This window comes from Rhinoraja longicauda, chromosome 26 (genome assembly GCF_053455715.1).
Source record: "Rhinoraja longicauda isolate Sanriku21f chromosome 26, sRhiLon1.1, whole genome shotgun sequence".
Taxonomy (NCBI): domain Eukaryota; kingdom Metazoa; phylum Chordata; class Chondrichthyes; order Rajiformes; family Arhynchobatidae; genus Rhinoraja; species Rhinoraja longicauda.
The window spans coordinates 21,946,800-21,965,608 of record NC_135978.1 but is presented as its reverse complement, the minus strand read 5'-3'; the positions used below and the strand labels follow the sequence as shown (position 1 = coordinate 21,965,608).

Below are 18,809 nucleotides of genomic sequence, written 5' to 3'. Positions count from 1 at the left end.
CAGCAGCTGGAAGGAAGGACCTCTTATATCTCTCCTTCACGCACTTCGGGTGAAGGAGTCTGTCACTGAATGAGCTACTCAGTGCAGTGACAGCGTCCTGCATGGGGTGGGAGTCGTTGTCCAGCAGCGGTTAGCTTTGCCATCATCCTCCTCTCTCCCACCACCTGCACTGAGTCGAGGGGGCAACCCAGGACAGAGCTGGCCTTCCTGACCAGCTTGTCGAGTCTCTTCCCTTCCGCCGCTGAGATGCTGCTGCTCCAGCAGACCACTCCATAGAAAATGGCCGATGCAACCACTGTGTTGTAGAAGGTCCTTAGGAGTGCCCCCTGCACTCCAAAGGACCTGAGTCTCTTAGCAGATAAAGTCTGCTCTGGCCCTTTCTGTATAGCGCATCGGTGTTTTCAGTCCAGTCCAGATTTAGCTCTTAGGGCTAAAGGAATCAGGGGATATGGGGAAAAAGCAAGAACGGAGTACTGATTTTAGATGATCAGCCATGATCATATTGAATGGTGGGGCTGGCTCGAAGGGCCGAATAACCCTCTCCTGCACCTATTTTTCCATGTTTCTATGTCTCTATACCCCTTCCAGGTGAGGAAGAGATGAAAATGCACCTCCTCCAACCTTATCTACTGCATACCCCTGCCCATTTTGCTCTCCCTTATCTATGCTGATCCCTCACCCTCTTTTTGCCACAGTAATTCCCCGTCCCCTATCACTGCTTCTTTCCCCTTCCCCCACCTGCTCCATCTGTTCATCGCCCACACATCCTCCCATTGGATCCCCGTCCATGTGTTGCGTTGTTCCCATATGTCATCATCTTTCCTTATTCAGCTCTACTCTTCACCTTTCCTATCAGATTCCAGAATCTACTGCTCCACATCACCTCCCAGCTTCTGTGCTATCTCTACCCTGCCTTTCCCCAACTGTTATCAACCCCACCTCACTTATACCAACCTCTTGCCCCACTTCCCTGTACCAACCCCTCCTTACCTGTGCCAACAGATCGCTTGCTATCTCTTGGCCCACTCCTCCTCCCCACCTTTTATATTGGCTACTTCCTCTCTACTCTTTCAGTCCAGATGGAGGGTCTCAACCTGAAACTTCAACTGTCCATTTCCCTCCACGGACACCATCTATCACTTTAAATAATGATTGAGATTAGCGGCCTGGTTTTTCCTACTTTTTGTGAACAGGATCTATCTGGACAAGGTGGACAATTTTCCACCTTGTTGTATAAATGTTGTAACTGTATTTGACTGCTTGGCTAGAGGCTCAGCTAGTTCTGACGAACAGACCTTCAGTACTATAGTTGCAATGTAACCTGGTCCCATTGCTTTTGCTGTATCCAGTGCCCTCAGGCATTTCTTGGGATTAAAATGGCTAAAGACTGTTTTTTGTACTGATGGGGAAAATCTGGAGGAAGCTTAGATGCATTATCCACTTGGTGCTTCAGCCTCATCTCTAGCCTTCACATGCTGGGCCTCAGTGTGACTGATGATGGGCATGTTCTTGCAACCTCCTCTTCCCATCAGCTGTTTAATTGTTCACCAAAAATCACCGCTGGTACTGCTAGCCTTGGAGAGATTTGAATTGATCTGCTGATTTCTGATTTCTTCCTTGAACCAAAAGTTGATCCCCTTCTTTGATAGTGAGGAACATGCCAGGCTATGTCACAGATGGTGGTGAACATTTCTGATGGTTCATGGTGCCTCGTGAATGCCCAGTTTCAAAGCTCCAGATGTGTTCCAAGTCCATCCTCTTTAGCACAATTATTGTGTTGCACAAGACGATGGAAATATTTTTGTGGTGATGACCGATTTTGCCTCAAGGACAGTTCATTGGTCACTTCTATCAATGCTGCCACAGAAATATGCCTTCCCCTCAGGGTGAGGACGAGCTCAGATAGGTTTATCACTTGTGTTGATTCATTCACTACCCTCTGCAAACCTTCAGCACACTTGGCCAGCTTGGTCTATGATAACCCCACCAGGCTATTCTTGCCGATGAACCCACCAATCCACAGGGCATTCAGTGTCCTTACCACTTTCAATGCTTCCATGTTTTGTTTAACATGGAGGAGATGGAAGTTTATAACCAGGTTTCTTTGAATGTGTTTGATCTGAAGCCATGAAACTTTCTCGCGTCTGCAAATCCATTCAGCTGATGAGCATTGTATAGCCACTTGGGACACTTGTTATGGCCTTAATGTTTTAGGCGATTTTGTTTTTAAAACTACTTTTAATAATTAAAAATAAAGTGTTTTAATTGTTCACCTTGTCTTCAAATGTTTCTGAATATCAGGTATATTCAGAAAAAATCCTGACAGCTTCAACAGATGACAAGATTGGGGAGAATTTTGCCATTTGTCAAAGACTTTCAGGAGAGTTCCACGGGTATAGACCCTCCTGGCCCACTCATGCGATGCAGTCACATCAATTAATACTCCGCTGCTGCTCAGAACCTTGGCGATTGGCTCTAGGATCGCTTTGGGCACAAGATCTGCCCAAAACATTTGGACTGGTACATCCAGGGCACAGGAACGCTAGCATGGAGAAGTATATCGCACTCTGCAAAATCCGGGCCATAGGCTGATGAAAAAAACCTAATGCATGCATACTCACAAGTAGCCAACATAATCAAGGACCCCTCTTCTCCCCCTCTCGCAGGTAGAGATATAAATGATTGAAAGCACATACCATCAGACTCAAGAATAGCTTCTTCCCACTACTACCAAACCCTTAAACAGACCTTTCATAACCGAAGGATATATTCCCGATCTTCCCATCTACCTCATTATAACTCGTGCATTTTTTTAAATCTGCACTTTCTCTTTAGCTGTCACACTATACTCTCCACTGAGTTTATTTTCGCTTTTGCACTGATGTACTCAAATATGGCATGATTTGTTTGGTTAGTACTCTAAACAAAGATCTTCACTGTATCTTGGTACACATGACACCCTCATCTTATGCGTGCACAACTTAATAAATATCTGTTCATTGTTTTTAAATTTCAGTAAGATTGACAATGATAAATTTTCTGACACATTTTATTTGTTGTTTTTTAAAAAAAATCTTAAAGTTTCCCTTACAAGACAATTAAACAATAACAAATGCCCTGACTTTAATTCTATGGACCCCATACATGGCTCTTCCTTTCAAGAGAAGTGTTGCAGAATTCAGAAGACAGGACAGACAGGACGCAGGGCGTCTTGGAAGTAAAGCTGGATTGGAACAGGAATGACATGGAACTGAGGCAGAACAGTTGGAGCTAGGAGAATTCCGTGCTGTTCATTGGATGCTTTTGAAGGTCAGGTGGTGAAGAGTGATAGTTATTCACAGGGGAAACTGTGGCTGTGTGGGTTTGTGAATGGAAGAGAAACTCATGATCACAGCAAAAAAACATGTTGCTGTGTAATGTGAATAAATGCTCAATTTAAAAATCTAGGTTTCTGCTGCCTTCTTGTTGTACCATTACATGAAGGATGTGGTGGCTTTGGAGAGGTGCAGAAGAGGTTTACCAGAATGCAGCCTGGATTAGACGATATTAGCTATAAGGAGAGGTTAGACAAACTTAGATTGTTTACTCTGGATCATCAGAGGCTGCAGGGAGCTGCGATAGATGAGAGGCATAAATGATGAGAGGCATAGATAGGATAGACAGTCGGAACCTTTTCACAGGGTGGAAATGTCAAAGGCTAGAGCGCATAGTTTTAAGGTGAGAGGGGCAAAGTTTAAAGGAGATGCGTGGGACAAGTTCTTTCACACAGAGAAATGGTGGATGTCTGGAATGCATTCCCAGTGTTGATGGTGGAAGCAGATATGATAGTGGCGTTTTAGAGGCTTTCAGATAGGCACGTGGATATGCAGGGAATGAGGGATCTGGACTGCGAGCAGGCAGAGGAGATCAGTTTAACTTGGGATCGTGTTCAACACTAACACTGTGGGCCACAGGGTCTGTTCCTGTGTTGTACTGTTCTATCTTCAATGTTTTGTTTTCTTTGGGTTTCCACAGGGAGCAGTATTAGTTCTGCTTGGATGTCTGAATCTTCTTCCTCGTGGACGTCAGGCCCTCATCATCTTACACGTCGCTGAGTCTGACTCTTGAAACTCCCTCCCCAGCAGGAGCACAGCAATTCAAGATGGCAACTAATCACCAACTTCATATGGAGATGGGGCAATAAATGACATGCTCACTTATCCCATGAATAAGTTTACAACACAAAGTAAGGCAGCAACTCTCGATGTAGCCTCTCTGGTACAACTCTGGGCCACCATAGAAAATAGGTGCAGGAGGAGGCCATTTGGAGCCAGAAACTAGGACAACATCAAGAAGAGGTATGATGGGCTAGATCAATACGAATCGCTGCAATTACACTCAGCTCCAATTAGTCCCAGAATATAGCGGCTAGGCATGCTGCTCTAACAGAGGTCTTCCCTTAATCAGGACCTCGATACCGTACACACAGCCGAACACATGCTCTCAGAAGACACCGATTTGTCTTTTTTCCCACATTTCCGCTGTTGTTCCCCTCCCTACTTCTGGTCAATCATCACCATAGCAACACCGACTGCAGAATCGACAGTCTCCTTATAGACAATGGGGAGCGTGAACACCTTCTCCAACTCCTGCCTCAGTACCTGGTTCCTGGTCAGCGCACTCCCACTGCCCACAATCCTCCGCACCCCTGACTCCACCAGCCGCTGGCATGGCAGCATGGCCTGCAAGTTCTCAATGATGCCGCGGCACAGGGCCCTGGTCATTTGGCCCAGCGACAGGTTGGACGGAGAGATGTTGGTGACTGAACCCAGCTGGCCTGGCAAATGTCTCTCTCCAAATATGGTGGCTTGCACCCCAAGGTCAGTGTGATCAACATTCAACGCAGAGTTTATTGTTTGGCAGTAGATGATAGACTCGGGAACCTCCAACCCTGCAGGAGGCAAGAAAAATACGTCAGGCTCTTCTGCTGCCTAAAATTTGTCAAGAAACATGAAGGATTGGCATCCGAGGGCGGATGTCATCAGGCACAAATTACTCTCATTTTACTATGTCATTCTTAGAATAAAAGACTTCAAAAATCACCCAATCATTTGTAAGATCGACGGCCTGATTTCCATTAACTTGGAAGATAAAAATTTGTTTCTAAACATTTCCAACCCTAATGCTTAACCAACCATATCCCAACTCAGGTCCAACAAAGGCAACAAATAACACCAAGCGCCCGATGATATGAACAGAAGGACATGGATAGAGACAGCAATCAAGCAGGATGGATAAACAATGTAAAGTGGTGATACTGCTGGGACAGTCAGGAGAAATGGGAGACAAGGCGTGGTAAATGGATGGAAAGGACAAATTGCAGGGACATGGACAAAGGAATGGATAAGGTCATAAGGAGAATGGACATAGAAACATAGAAAAATAGGTGCAGGCGTAGGCCATTGGCCCCTTCGAGCCAGCACCGCCATTCAATATGATCATGGCTGATCATCTAAAAATCAGTACCCCTTTCCTGCTTTTTCCCCATATCCCTTGATTCCTTTAGCCCTAAGAGCTAAATATAACTCTCTTGAAAACATCCAGTTAATTGGCCTCCACTAATTGGCATTCCACAGATTCACAACTCTCTGGGTGAAGATTCCTCATCTCAATCCTAAATGGCCTACCCCTTATTCTTAAACTGTGACCCCTGGTTCTGAACTCCGCCAACAGCGGGAACATTTTTCCTACATCTAGCCTGTCCAATCCTTTAAGAATTTAATATGTTTCTATAAGATCCCCTCTCATCGTTCTAAATTCCAGTGAATACAAGCCCAGTCGATCCATTCTTTCATCATATGTCAGTCCCGCCATCCCAGGAATTATGCTGGTGAATCTATGCTGCACTCCCTCAATAGCAATAATGTTCTTCCTCAAATTAGGAGACCAAAATTGCACACAATACTCCAGGTGCGGTCTCACCAGTGCCCTGTACAAATGCAGTAGGACCTCCTTGCTCCTAAACTCAAATCCTCTCGCAATGAAAGCCAACATGCCATTAGCTTTCTTCACTGCCTGATGTACCTGCATGTTTACTTTCAGTGACTGATGTACAAGCACACCCAGGTCTCGTTGCACCTCCCCTTTTCCTAATCTGACACCATTCAGATGATAATCTGCCTTCCTGTTCTTGCCACCAAAGTGGATACCCTCACATTTATCCACATTATACTGCGTCTGCCATGCATCTGCCCACTCACCCAACCTATTCAAGTCACCCTGCAGCCTCATAGCATCCTCCTCACACTTCACATTGCCACCCAGCTTTGTGTCATCCGCAAACTTGGAGATGTCACATTTAATTCCCTCGTCTAAATCATTAATATATATTGCAAATAACTGGGGTCCCGGCACCGAGCCTTGCGGCACCCCACGAGTCACTGCCTGCCATTCTGAAAAGGACCTGTTGATTCCAACTCTTTGCTTCCTGTCTGCCAACCAGTTCTCCGTAAATGTTAATACCCTACCCCCAATACCATGTGCTCTAATTTTGCACACTAATCTCTTGTAGGGACCTTGTCAAAGGCTTTTTGAAAGTCCAGATACACCATATCTACTTATCCATTCTACTTGTCACATCCTCAAAAAATTCCAGAAGATTAGTCAAGCATGATTTCCCCTTCATAAATCCATGCTGACTTTGACCGATCCTGTCACTGCTTTCCAAATGCACTGCTATAACATCTTTAACAATCGACTCAAGCATCTTCCCAGATATAAGGCTAACTGGTCTATAATTCCCCACTTTCTCTCTCCCTCCTTTCAATAGACAATAGGTGCAGGAGTAGGCCATTCGGCTCTTCGAGCCAGCACCACCATTCAATGTGATCATGACTGATCATTCTCAATCAGTACCCCGTTCCTCCCTTCTCCCCATACCCCCTAACTCCGCTATCCTTAAGAGCTCTATCTAGCTCTCTCTTGAATGCATTCAGAGAATTGGCCTCCACTGCCTTCTGAGGCAGTGAATTCCACAGATTTACAACTCTCTTTCTTAAAGAGTGGGATTACGATGGCTACCCTCCGGTCCATAGGAACTGATCCAGAGTCGAGAGAACATTGGAAAATGATCACCAATGCATCCACGATTTCTAGGGCCACCTTCTTGAATTCTCTGGGATGCAGACTATGGGGACCTGGGGATTTATCTGCCTTCAGTCCCAACAGTTTACCTAACACTATTTCCTGACTAATGTGGATTCCCTTCAGTTCCTCCATCCCACTAGATCCTCGGTCCCCTAGTATTTCTGGGAGATTGTTTGTGTCTTCATTAGAGAAGACAGAACCAAAGTACTCGTTTAACTGTTCTGCCATTTCCTTGTTTCCCCATTATAAATTCACCTGTCTCTGATTGTAAAGGACCTACATTTGTCTTCACTAATCTCTTCCTTTTTACATATCTGAAGAAGCTTTTAGAGTCCGTTTTTATATTCCCCGCAAGCTTTCTTTCATGCTCTCCCCCGCCCCCGCCCTTAATTAACTCCTTTATCCTCCTCTGTTGAGTTCTAAATTTCTCCCATTCTTCCGGTTTGCTGCTTCCTCTGGGCAATATATATGCCTTTTCCTTGGATTTAACACTATCCTTGATTTCCCTCGTTAGCCACGGTTGAGCCGCCTTCCCCGTTTTATTTTTTCGCCAGACAAGGATGAACAATTTTTTGAGTTCATCCATGCGGTCTTTAAATCTTTTTCCATTGCATCTCCACCGTCAACCCTTAAAGTATAATTTGCCAGTCTATCCTAGCCAATTCCCATCTCTTACCTTCAAATTCTTCTTTCTTTAAGTTCAGGACCCTAGTCTCTGATTTAACTGTGTCACTTTCCATCCAAATGCAGAATTCTACTATATTATGGTCACTGTTGCTCAAGGGGCTTTGCACAAGATCGTTAACTAATCCTTCCTCATTACACAATACCCAGTCTCGGATGGCCTACCCTCCAGTCGGTTCTTTTACATTTGGTTTAAAAAACCATCCCATATACATTCAAGGAAATCCTCCTTCACTGTGCTGCTACTAATTTGGTTGGCGCAATCTATATCAAAGTCACCCATGATAACTGCTGTACCTTTGCTACACGCATCCTTAATTTCCTGGAAGGAGGGAGGAATGGGTGTGGATAGGAGAGGAAGTGGAGTGGAAGGAGAGAGGGACAGGGATGAGGACAGAGTGAGGGAGAGGAGCCATGGGTAGAGTGAGGGAGTGGGACATGGAAGAAGGAAGGGGGAAGAGATGAGGACAGAGGGAGGGGAAGGGGCAAGGACTGAGGGAAGGGGGGAATAGTGCCTGGACTGCTGCAGAGACAGAGGGAGTAGTGAAGGAAAATAAATAAAGGGGGATTTGGGCTGGAATGGGGATGGAAGAGAGATGGGGAAAAAACGATGATAATAGGGAGATAATAGTGATATTCCATCAGGTTTAGTTTGCTTGTGCCCCAGGATCTGTAAAGTATCTGCCATCTCACACAAAAGTGGTGCCTTACCAAACTCATGCATCCACTGTTTCAACATCCCAACAAAGGAGGACATTATATTCCCACCATTCAGGGCAGCTGCCACAGCCAGGTATATCCCGTCCAGGTACGGGAAATATGCAACACTACTGCTGGGGTTGGGGTGATCGGGTGGTTGGAAGGCTGGTGGCAGAGCAAAGGTCAGCTGAGCAGAAGTGCTGATGTTCAAAACTGGAGAGCAAGAAACATGTCAATTAGTGACTGCAAAGAGACAAACATCTCCTGAATATGTTATGAGAATTGTAGGCCCTTCAAACCTCATGTTTAGTTTTGGCACCCTACTCTGGGATCATTCCTATTTGTCTTCTCTACTGGAGCCCCTGCAATCTTTCAGTATCCTCCGCCACTAGTCTTGCGATCTATTCATAACCTCTACCACTACCCCCTATCTTTGTCCTCTACCACTGCCCCTGTGGTCTATCAATATCCGCTACCACTGCCCCTGTGGTCTATCAATATCCTTTACCACTGCCCCTGTGATCTATCAGTGTCCTCTACCAATACCCCTGCCCATCCAGCGTCCTCAATCACTGCCCCTGCCTATCAATATCCTCTACCTGTTTCCTGTTCTTTATCATTGTTATTTTTTTGCATATCTTTCATTCATTTGTTCTATAATCTCTGGACATCACTGTCTATATCATTTGTTTCCTTTTCCCCTGACTCTCAGTCAGAAGGGTCTCGACCCGAAACGTCACCTATTCCTTTTCTCCAGAGATGGTGTCTGACCCGCTGAGTTACTCCAACTTTTTGTGTCTATGATCTACCACTGCCCCTGCCCATCAGTGTCCTCTACCACTACCTCTGCCCATCAGTGTCCTCTACCACTGCCCCTGCCCATCAGTGTCCTCTACCACTACCTCTGCCCATCAGTGTCCTCTACCACTGCCCCTGCCCATCAGTGTCCTCTACCACTGCCCCTGCCCATCAGTGTCCTCTACCACTACCTCTGCCCATCAGTGTCCTCTACCACTGCTCCTGCCCATCAGTGTCCTCTACCACTAACCCTGCCCATCAGTGTCCTCTACCACTACCCCTGCGATCTATCAATCTCCGACATCACCAACCCTCCAACCCATCCTTGACTTCCATCTCAAACATTTATCTTCTTCTTTACGCGTACCAAGGTACTAACTTGCTCTGCATGCTATCCAACCAGATCAGATATACCAGACATAAATACAATCAGGTCAAACTCAAGTACAAAAGAGAGAGGAATATCCTCAATGCTCTAGCCTCAGCAACTCTTAGGGGTAGGTGAATTCCTGAGATTCACCCACCCTTCTACACTGGCCCTATCCCTGAACTCTACCTCCGCTACATTGATGACTGCATCGGTGCTGCCTCCCATGAAGAATTCACTGACTTCATCAACTTCATGACTAATTTCCACCCTGCACTCAAATTCACTTTGATCATCTCCGACATCTCCCTACCGTTTCTAGATCTCACCATCACAGGAGACAGACTATTGACTGATATCTACTACAAACCCATTGACTCCCATAGCTATCTAGACTACACGTCTTCCCACCTTGCATCCTGTAAAGACTCTATTCCCCTACTCCCTATTCCTCAGTTTACCCCGCATCTGCTCCCAGGATGAGGTATTCCATACCAGGTCATCGGAGATGTCCTCATTCTTTAGGAAACGGGGGTTTCCCTCTTCCATTATAGATGAGGCTCGCACTAGGGTCTCCTCGATATCCCGCAGCTCTGTTCTTGTTCTTCCTCTCCCCATTTGTAACAAGGACAGAGTCCCCCCCCTGTCCTCACCTTCCACCCCATCAGCCGTCGCATATAATCCTCCAACATTTTCGCCACCTCCAATGGGATCACACTACTGGCCACATCTTCCTATCTCCACCCCTTTCCGCTTTCCACAGAGACTGTCCCCACCGCAAATCCCTGGTCAACTCCTCCCTTCCCACCCAAACCACCCCCTCCCCAGGTACTTTCCCCTGCAACCGCAGGAGATGCAACACCTGTCCCTTTACCTCCCCCCTCGACTCCGTCCAAGGACCCCGACAGTCATTTTAGGTGAGGCAAAGGTTCACTTGCACCTCCTCCAACCGCATATACTGTATCCACTGTTCCAAGTGTCAACTCCTGTACATCGGCGAGACCAAGTGCAGGCTCGGCGATCGTTTTGCTGAACACCTCCGCTCAGTCTGCTTTAACCTACCTGATCACCCGGTTGCTTTAACTCCTCCTCCCATTCCCAATCTGACCTTTCGGTCCTAGGCCTCCTCCATTGTCAGAGTGAGGCCGAGCACAATTTCGAGGAGCAGCACCTTATATTTCGCTTGGGTAGCTTACACACCAGCGGTATGAACATTGACTTATCTAACTTCAAATACCCCTTGTTTATCCTCTCCATCCTCTCCCCCTTCCCAGTTCTCCCACCATGCTTACTGTCTCCAACTACAATTTATCTCTCCCCCCCCCCCCCCACTCCCCTGACATCTGTCTGAAGAAGGGTCTTGACAAGAAACATCACCCATTCCTTCTCTCCAGAGATGCTGCCTGTTCCACTGAGTTACTCCAGCATTTTGTGTCAACCATCTCAACATCTACTCTGTCTTGCCACTTCTAGAACTTATTACCTTCAATAAGATTGACCCTATTTCCTCTAAACTCAAAAGATTGTAGACGGGTCTATGACCTGAAACCTTGGCTCTGTTTTTCTTCCCACAGATGCGGCCAGAGCTGCTGAGTGTTTCTAGCATTTTCTGTTGTCATTCCAAAGAAACATAGGCCAGATTTCTTTAGACAGAGAGGAGAGGAAATCTGCGTTCTTAGGGCAGAGAATACAGAGCAGATTTGGTGGGAAGTGTTCAGAACCACAAAGGTGGAGAGAAAATAAGTAGAACCATTTCCATCAGTAGAGACAATAGTAACCAGAGAGGACATAAAGAATCTTAGGGAGACAAGATGTTTTTATGCAGAAAGTTGTCAGACCTGCGGGTTTGTAATTTAATTGGCCTGTGTCAAGTTCCCCTAGTGTGTAGGGAATGGCAAGATAGTGGGATCACATGGAACCAGTGTGAACGGGTGATTGATGATCAGCGTGGGCTTGGTGGCCCATAGGGCCTGTTTCCGTGCCATATCTTTCAATCAATCAATCTTACCTGCATCTGACTTCTCATTCATGCAGGAGTACACAGAGCATTGAAAATCGCCCAGGGCCACGCCAACCTCTGTCCCCTCTGGGACACCACACCATTCATGTGTCGTCCTTCCAGCAATTGAACCAGATTTCATAACAACGGGCAACAAACATATGGGAAATCCGGATTCCTGTAATCTAGAAGAGGAAGGAACAAAAGGTGCTGAGAGTTCCTGAGATGCTTTTTGTTAATTCTGGTTAACTCGCGGCAACTGTGTAAAGAACGAGCTGTATTAGTGAGAGGGCCTTTAGAGTCTGTATTCTAGCTGGTAGGATACCTGCCTCTGAATCAGAAGGTCCCATGCCAAACACCACAGCACAAATATCAGGGTTGTCAGAAATGTTGTCCTTAAACAAGATAAACATGGCACTAATTCAAGGAGCGGAGAGTTCTCCCTGGGCCAGGGCCAAGTTTTATTGCACAAACCAGTGGTGATGGTGTGCCTGGTCTTTATCATGCTGCTGTTCTGTGAGCTTATTGCACATAATTTGTCTGTACATTGCCTACAACACTTCCAAAATGCTCCACAGGCTGCAAGACGCTTTGGGAGATTGTAGGTTTCTGCGGGGCTGCATGTGGATTTGTTTTTTTGCTTACTTCCCTTAATACATTTATACATTTTTCCGAAATAAAACATTCACTGAATCATTGAAAGATACGGCATGGAAACAAGCGCTTCGGCCCATGACAACCATTGATCGCCCATTCACACTAGTTCTATGTCATGCTACTTTCTCATCCACACATTAGTGCAATTAACAGAGGCCAAGTAACCTACCACCCTGCATGTCTTTGGAACATCGGAGGATCTCTGCATTTGAGCACCTGGAAGAAGCCCACGTGGTCATGTGGAAACTCCACACAAACAACACCCGAGGTCAGGATTGGATCCTGGGGAGGGGGGAGGAAGGGGGGGAGGAAGGAGGGAGGAGGGAGTGGGGTAAGGAGGGGAGGAGGGAGGGGGATGGAGGGAGAGAGGAGGGGAGGTTGAGATACAAATCATTGGGGTCTTGGGTCTTTCCCAGGGTATGTGGGACCTGTACAAGAAGGATGGGAATATAAAGGAAGCAGGAAAGAACTTAAACAAGACATTATAAGGGTATGACCTGGTTTTCCAGTGCAGGAGAAAGTGCCTACTTACATTTGAAGATTCCAAGTGGCGCTCTTTGTATTAAAGTATCCCCAACTGGCAGCATTGTGGGCTGACATCAGAGGTTTATCATGCCCACATAGGGCAGCAACAACATAGTCATGGATGGTCCCTGCTACATTATAGGTCTGCAGAACCTGGGGTCTGGAAAACAGGATAACAAGCTTGTCATTGGCTTTCGTGCAAAAAAAGTGCCTTTATGTTCAAAATCAACTGTAAAATAATCCATTACTATTGATTTTTGAAACTTCTGAGGGACATTAGATAAGCAACATGTATGCAAGATTTTAAAAGCATGTTGAATATAATTCTGCTCTTAGGTGATGCAAACATCACTGGCAAGCCCTACATCCTGATTACAACCACACTTTAACTTAGTTGTTTACTAGGTTGTTTCACAGGGTATTGTTAAAGCAAAAAACAACCGATGCTGGAAGTCTGAAGTAAAACCAGAAAATGCTGAAGTTACTCAGCAGGCAGACAGAGGGAGTTAAAAATGGAAGATTGCTGACCCATAACTTGACTGGCTTCTCTTTCCACAGTTGCTGCTTGTCTGAGTTCTGTCAGCATTTCTATTTTTGTTTCAGATTCCACTACTTGCAGTTTTATTTGATTTCCTTCATGTCAGAGGAGTTCCTTCTTCTCTCCATCCCTCACACTTAAAGCAAGCTCATGTTCACCCTTTCTGATGACAAAGTTAATGTTTTGGGTCAATAACAACCTGTTTCTCTCCACTGATTCAATTTGACCTGACAAGTATTTCTGATTTCCAGTATCTGCAGGTTTCCAGTTTTCAATAGAGTGGAGAGAGGAAAACTATTCTCTCTGGTGGTGGGAGACCAGAACAGGCGGAGATCCTGAAAATTGGAACCAGGAACGGTTTCAGGAGGTTTTGCTTCACAAAGATGCCAGTGGATATTGGGCACCCTCTACCACTGAACACTGCGGAGACTGGGGCTTAAAAGAGATTTTCAACCATTTTGAAAAGCAAAAACGCTGAAATAAAAACACGGACTGCTGGAGATTCAGCAGATCAGGTGGGATCTGTGGTGAGAGTTATCATTTCAGGCTAATGACCTTCTCATCAGTTTTGAAACATTAACTGTTTTTCTCTCTCCACAGATGCTATCTGACCAACTGAATATATCTTACATTCTCTGATTTTAATTATTTGACCACATTGAGAAGAACTCTCTGTGTGCTGTTCCAGAAGAGAATCTATTGTACTCCTGTATATGATTTGACTGATAGCATGCTGAATAAGCATTTAACTGTAATTGTACACCTGACAATAAACGTCTAATACTGCAACTGGTCATCTTTATGATCTTTATGCAATCCTAGTCTTTACTGTTATATCCCAATATTGCAATAGTGACTCCATGTTTTACATATTTTATTGGCTATGAAGCAATTTGGGTTAGCCAAAAGTTGCAGAAGCTGCTATTAAAATGCAAATTTGTTTTGCAAAAATCACCCTTGGACTTCCCACTGTAAACTGGTTAACCAGCTAACAAAAAATGCAGATCCTATTACTCCTAAAATGTGAAAGCACTGGAAATACTCATAAGATTAGGCAGCATCTGTGGAAAGAGAAAGGGAATTGCTTCAGGTCAATACTTTTCTTCATTGTAGCGAGTATTCCTTTCCTTACACGGAGAGCTGTGAGGTGGTGAGACTCGGAAACTATCAACAATCTAGATAAGATGGGGGGGGGGGGGGGGGGGAATGGGGAATGTGAGGCAAGGGAGTACAAGATGAAATGACAAGGAGTGAATAATGAAGGGTAAACATCGGACAGCCCAGTGGATGATATAAGACATTTATCACCTAACCAACATCAAAAATGGAACAGTTTAACCAGTCATTTATTCTAACCATTCTTTATGGGACCTGAAGTGGACATATTAATTGCTAAGTTAACGCATTAAAGAACGATGGGAATGCTTACTTTAAGTCAGGGTATTCGCAACAAGACACTCTTGGGTGTGTTGCAAAGGTGATGCATGAACTTAAACACTGGATGTGCTGGCCCAAGTGTCTGTTTCTGTGCTGTACAATTCCGTGATAAAAGAACACAAAGGAATGTGTAAATAAACAAAGGAAGGGAAGGCCATTCAGCCCCTGATTTAACATCATTACTAATCTGTGACCAAGCTCAATATTTTTGATTTGAGTCACGTAGCTTCACAAAACAGGAACAGACCCTTCAACCCACCACATCCATGCGACCGTTTCCTCCCTCTACACTAATCCCATTAGCCCATATAGGCTTGTTTTCATATGCATTGCCATTTGCTCGCATCCCACTGATATGTTTTGCTAAACAAAAGTACTTTCTGTGATAAATTATCAATTGTTACTTGCAGAAGAGAATTCAATACTAATCTCCTGCATGCAGGAGTTGTTTCCTGACAACATTTGTGTATGGACTACGACCCTAAAGTAAGGTCCCTAACCAATGGAAATGTTTTCTGACCCACTTCATATCATGATACTTTGAAAACATTGATTGAATCAGCCTCTAACTTCTAAATTCCAGGGAATATTTAATTCAAAGTACTTCTTGGGCTGTTTCCAACCAGGTTGCAAAGTGCAATAAAAATATTTGGACAGGGGTATGGTAGGAAAGATTTAGAGGGCTTTGGGCCAAATGCAGGCAAAGGGGACAAGACCAGTATGCCAACTTGGTCGGCATGGATAAGGTGAGCCTAAGGGCCTGTTTCTGTACTGTACGGCTCCATGACTCTACGGAAGTCTGTGTATGGTCCATAACATTCACCAGGTCCCGTCTTATTTTTTATCAGAAGTGGCTCTTTTGGCTTCGAAGAGTCCATTACTGAGGCTTAAAGAAAATAAATCCTCAATGACCTCCCCCCCCCACCTCAAAACGCGACAATGAAGCAGTGTTAATCAGCCAGAATGGAGTCTTTCGAGCCAGACAGAGTGCATGCCTTCTCTCTCTGAGTCATCGATTTAGACATGCAGATACAGGCCCAAAGGCTCAACTCAGTGTGAGAAACAGGATGATTAAACCACCAGAAACAGGATACTGGAACTACCACGATGCCGGGGACAGGGCTATTAAACCGTCAGAGACAGAGACAGGCTGGATGATGAACTACCACGATGCCGGGGACAGGGCTATTAAACCGTCAGGGGGTAGAGACAGGTTGGATGATTGAACTACCACATGTTCGTTGGAGCACTGAGAGTGTGGTACGGGGAGAGAGGCAGACTGGACAAAGGGCCATAAATTTAGGAGAGTGTCAAAGTAGCAGGGGTGGGTTGAAATGGGTTGTGAAGGTAACTAAGGGTTATGTGGATAACCACTGCGCTTGCTCAACTAGATAAATGAATATTGCAAATACACCCCTGAGTGGGGAACTGCCAATTGCCATGCACATACAATGTATGATCTGGGGGGGTACCTGGGGGCGGTACAGAAGATTGTGCACCTCAGCGCTCTGATTGGAAGGAGCCCGAAGGGGAGGAGGATTCAGCAGAAGGGAGGGAGATTCAACGAAGTTGTACTGTATAAAGAGAAGGCACTGTCTTTGTCTCGGGGTGTCTCAGTTTAGGGAGGCACCCGGTTCTGCAGACACGTGAATAAATTTCTTGTTTCCACGACTTTGTCTCTGGCATCGTGATTGTGAGCACTCACATTTTACATCTCACATCAGCCACGCTGAGAAAGTTGCCTACCTGAACTGGTCCCTTTTTCCTGCATTGGTCCCATGTCCCTCTAAACCTTTCCTAACCATGGACTTGCCTAAATGCCTTTCAAACTTTGTAATTGTATCCACCTCTACCACCTCCTCTGGCAGCTCGTTCCATGTACCCATCAACCTCTGCATGAAAACGGTGCCCCTCAGGTCCCTTTTACATTTTTCCCCTCTCACCATAAATCGATTCCCTCACGTTTTACACTCCCCTACCTTGGGAAAAAGACCAACCATTCACTTTATCTATGACCATCATGATGTTATTTACCTCTATAAGATCACCCCTCACTAGGGTTGCCAAGACATCCCGTATTTTGGGCTAAATTACTTTGTCCTGTATGGGACTGCCCTTGACCTGTATTAGGCCCGGACACACTGTAGGCCTGGACACTGTATGCCCGGACTGTAGCCCGGGGGCCATTGTAGTCCCGGACAATGTAGGTCCAGAGGCCCGGGCGCTGCCAAATGGAGTTTACCTAGCAACCCGCTTCCTTGCCTGGGCGGCCGCCATTGATGGAGCGGGAGCATGTGGCCGCTGGCTGGGGTCACGTGGGGCGTGGGATGGTGGCGTCACCCTTTGTCCCTTATTTGGGAGTGAGGAAGTTGGCAACCCTACCCCTCTTCCTCCTACACTCCAGGGAAAGAAGCCAACCTATCCAATCTCTCCTTATAACTCAAGCCATCAGAGGTGACACTTCAGAAGTATTTATTTGCTGGAAAAGCAGTGTAGGAAGTCCACAGGCGAAAGGCACTACAGGAATGCAAGTCTCAGGAAGAAAAAAAACCTTTGAGCTTTACCACAGCTAGCAAACCTTTGCTCTGGTTGAGGAGAAATTTAGAATGATCTACCTGTTTTTCATATACCAGAAAATGGTGGCACAGCCAAAGCCAGTGGCAAGATTGAGGTGGGAATCCGGCTGTGGGAGGGTGGCAAGGAATTCGTGGTGGCACCGACCGTCTTGCCATGTGACCAGGTGACTCGTCTCCACAGGCTGGAAGGTGAGACCTGCTTCAGTCATCTGCCACTTACATCCTAAAAAGGTCAGATCAAGAGGCCATTTCATGCAGTAGCTTAATATTCCGAAACAATAGGATAAAATAGACGGTAACCAATCACGACCAGTAAGTTAGGGGGTCTGAGACCAGGCGACAAACCCTGAAGATTAAATGTAGGTAATTCAACATAAGGTCATAAGGAATAGGAGTAGAATTAGGCCATTCAGCCCATCAAGTCTATTTCACCATTCAATCATGGCTGCTCTATTTCTCCCTCCTGACCCCATTCTCCTGCCTTCTCCTCATAACCTCTGACACCTGTAGAAGAGGAAACTGGTTGCACGTCGATTGGTGAGGCTGGGGGAAGCTGTCCTACAGTTACCAATGGGGATAGAAACTGTCAAAGTTTAAGTAAAAGTTAAAGGAGGTTGTATGAAAGAGACTGCAGATGATGGAACAACAAACAAACTGCTAGAGGAGGTCAGTGATTTGGGCAGCATCAGTGACAGCAAAGGAATGGTCAACACTTTGAGTGGAGACACTGCACGAGTCCTGATGCGTTGTTAATACCTCTGCCACCAGATGCTACCTGACCCTCTAAGTTCCTCCAGTTTGTTTTTTGTACAGAGGTTTATTAGAAGAGTGGATTAGAGACATCAACACAGACTGGTCAGCCCGAGCAGTCTCTTTCTCTGTACTGCTTTCTATATATAGATGTCAGCTTTATTGAGTGGTGGTATTCACACTGAGTTACAACCCAGAAACAGGTGCACAAACTCCAGGCTAACATCTTGTTACAGTACAAAGGGAGTGCGACATACCCAAGGAGCCACCGCTGTGGAGTGAAGCAGTGTTTAGTTTAGAGATACAGCGCAGAAACGGGCCCTTTGGCCCACAAAGTCCATATCGGCCAGCGTTCCCGCATACTTACACTATCCTACACACACTAGGGACAATTTACACTTATACCAAGCCAATTAACCTACAAACCTGTGCGTCTTTGGAGTGTGGGAGGAAACCGACGATCTTGGAGAAAATCCACGCGGTCACGGGGAGAACGTACAAACTCTGCACAGACAGCACCCGTAGTCGGGATCAAACCCAGGTCTTCGGCGCTGCAAGCATCTTATCGAAATGTGTAAGATTATTAAGGGATTGGACACGTTAGAAGCAGCAAACATGTTCCCAATGTTGGGGGAGTCCAGAACAAGGGGCCAC

At 45.7% G+C, this 18,809-nt stretch overlaps 1 protein-coding gene across 4 annotated transcripts in view; it reads right to left on the bottom strand.

The window, feature by feature from the left end:
• Positions 1-3,049: 3,049 nt before the first annotated feature.
• The window catches only part of shpk (sedoheptulokinase), a 20,119-nt gene continuing 4,359 nt past the window's right edge, over positions 3,050-18,809 (bottom strand). For all 4 annotated transcript variants that reach the window (XM_078422117.1, XM_078422120.1, XM_078422116.1 and 1 more), the window contains exons 4-8: positions 17,445-17,628; positions 12,862-13,014; positions 11,682-11,857; positions 8,521-8,721; positions 3,050-4,930 (exon numbers count right to left, since the gene is read on the bottom strand). In XM_078422117.1, coding sequence (XP_078278243.1) covers positions 4,536-4,930; positions 8,521-8,721; positions 11,682-11,857; positions 12,862-13,014; positions 17,445-17,628 — 1,109 coding nt within the window. In that variant the 3' untranslated portion in view covers positions 3,050-4,535. The remainder of the gene's footprint in view (positions 4,931-8,520; positions 8,722-11,681; positions 11,858-12,861; positions 13,015-17,444; positions 17,629-18,809) is intronic.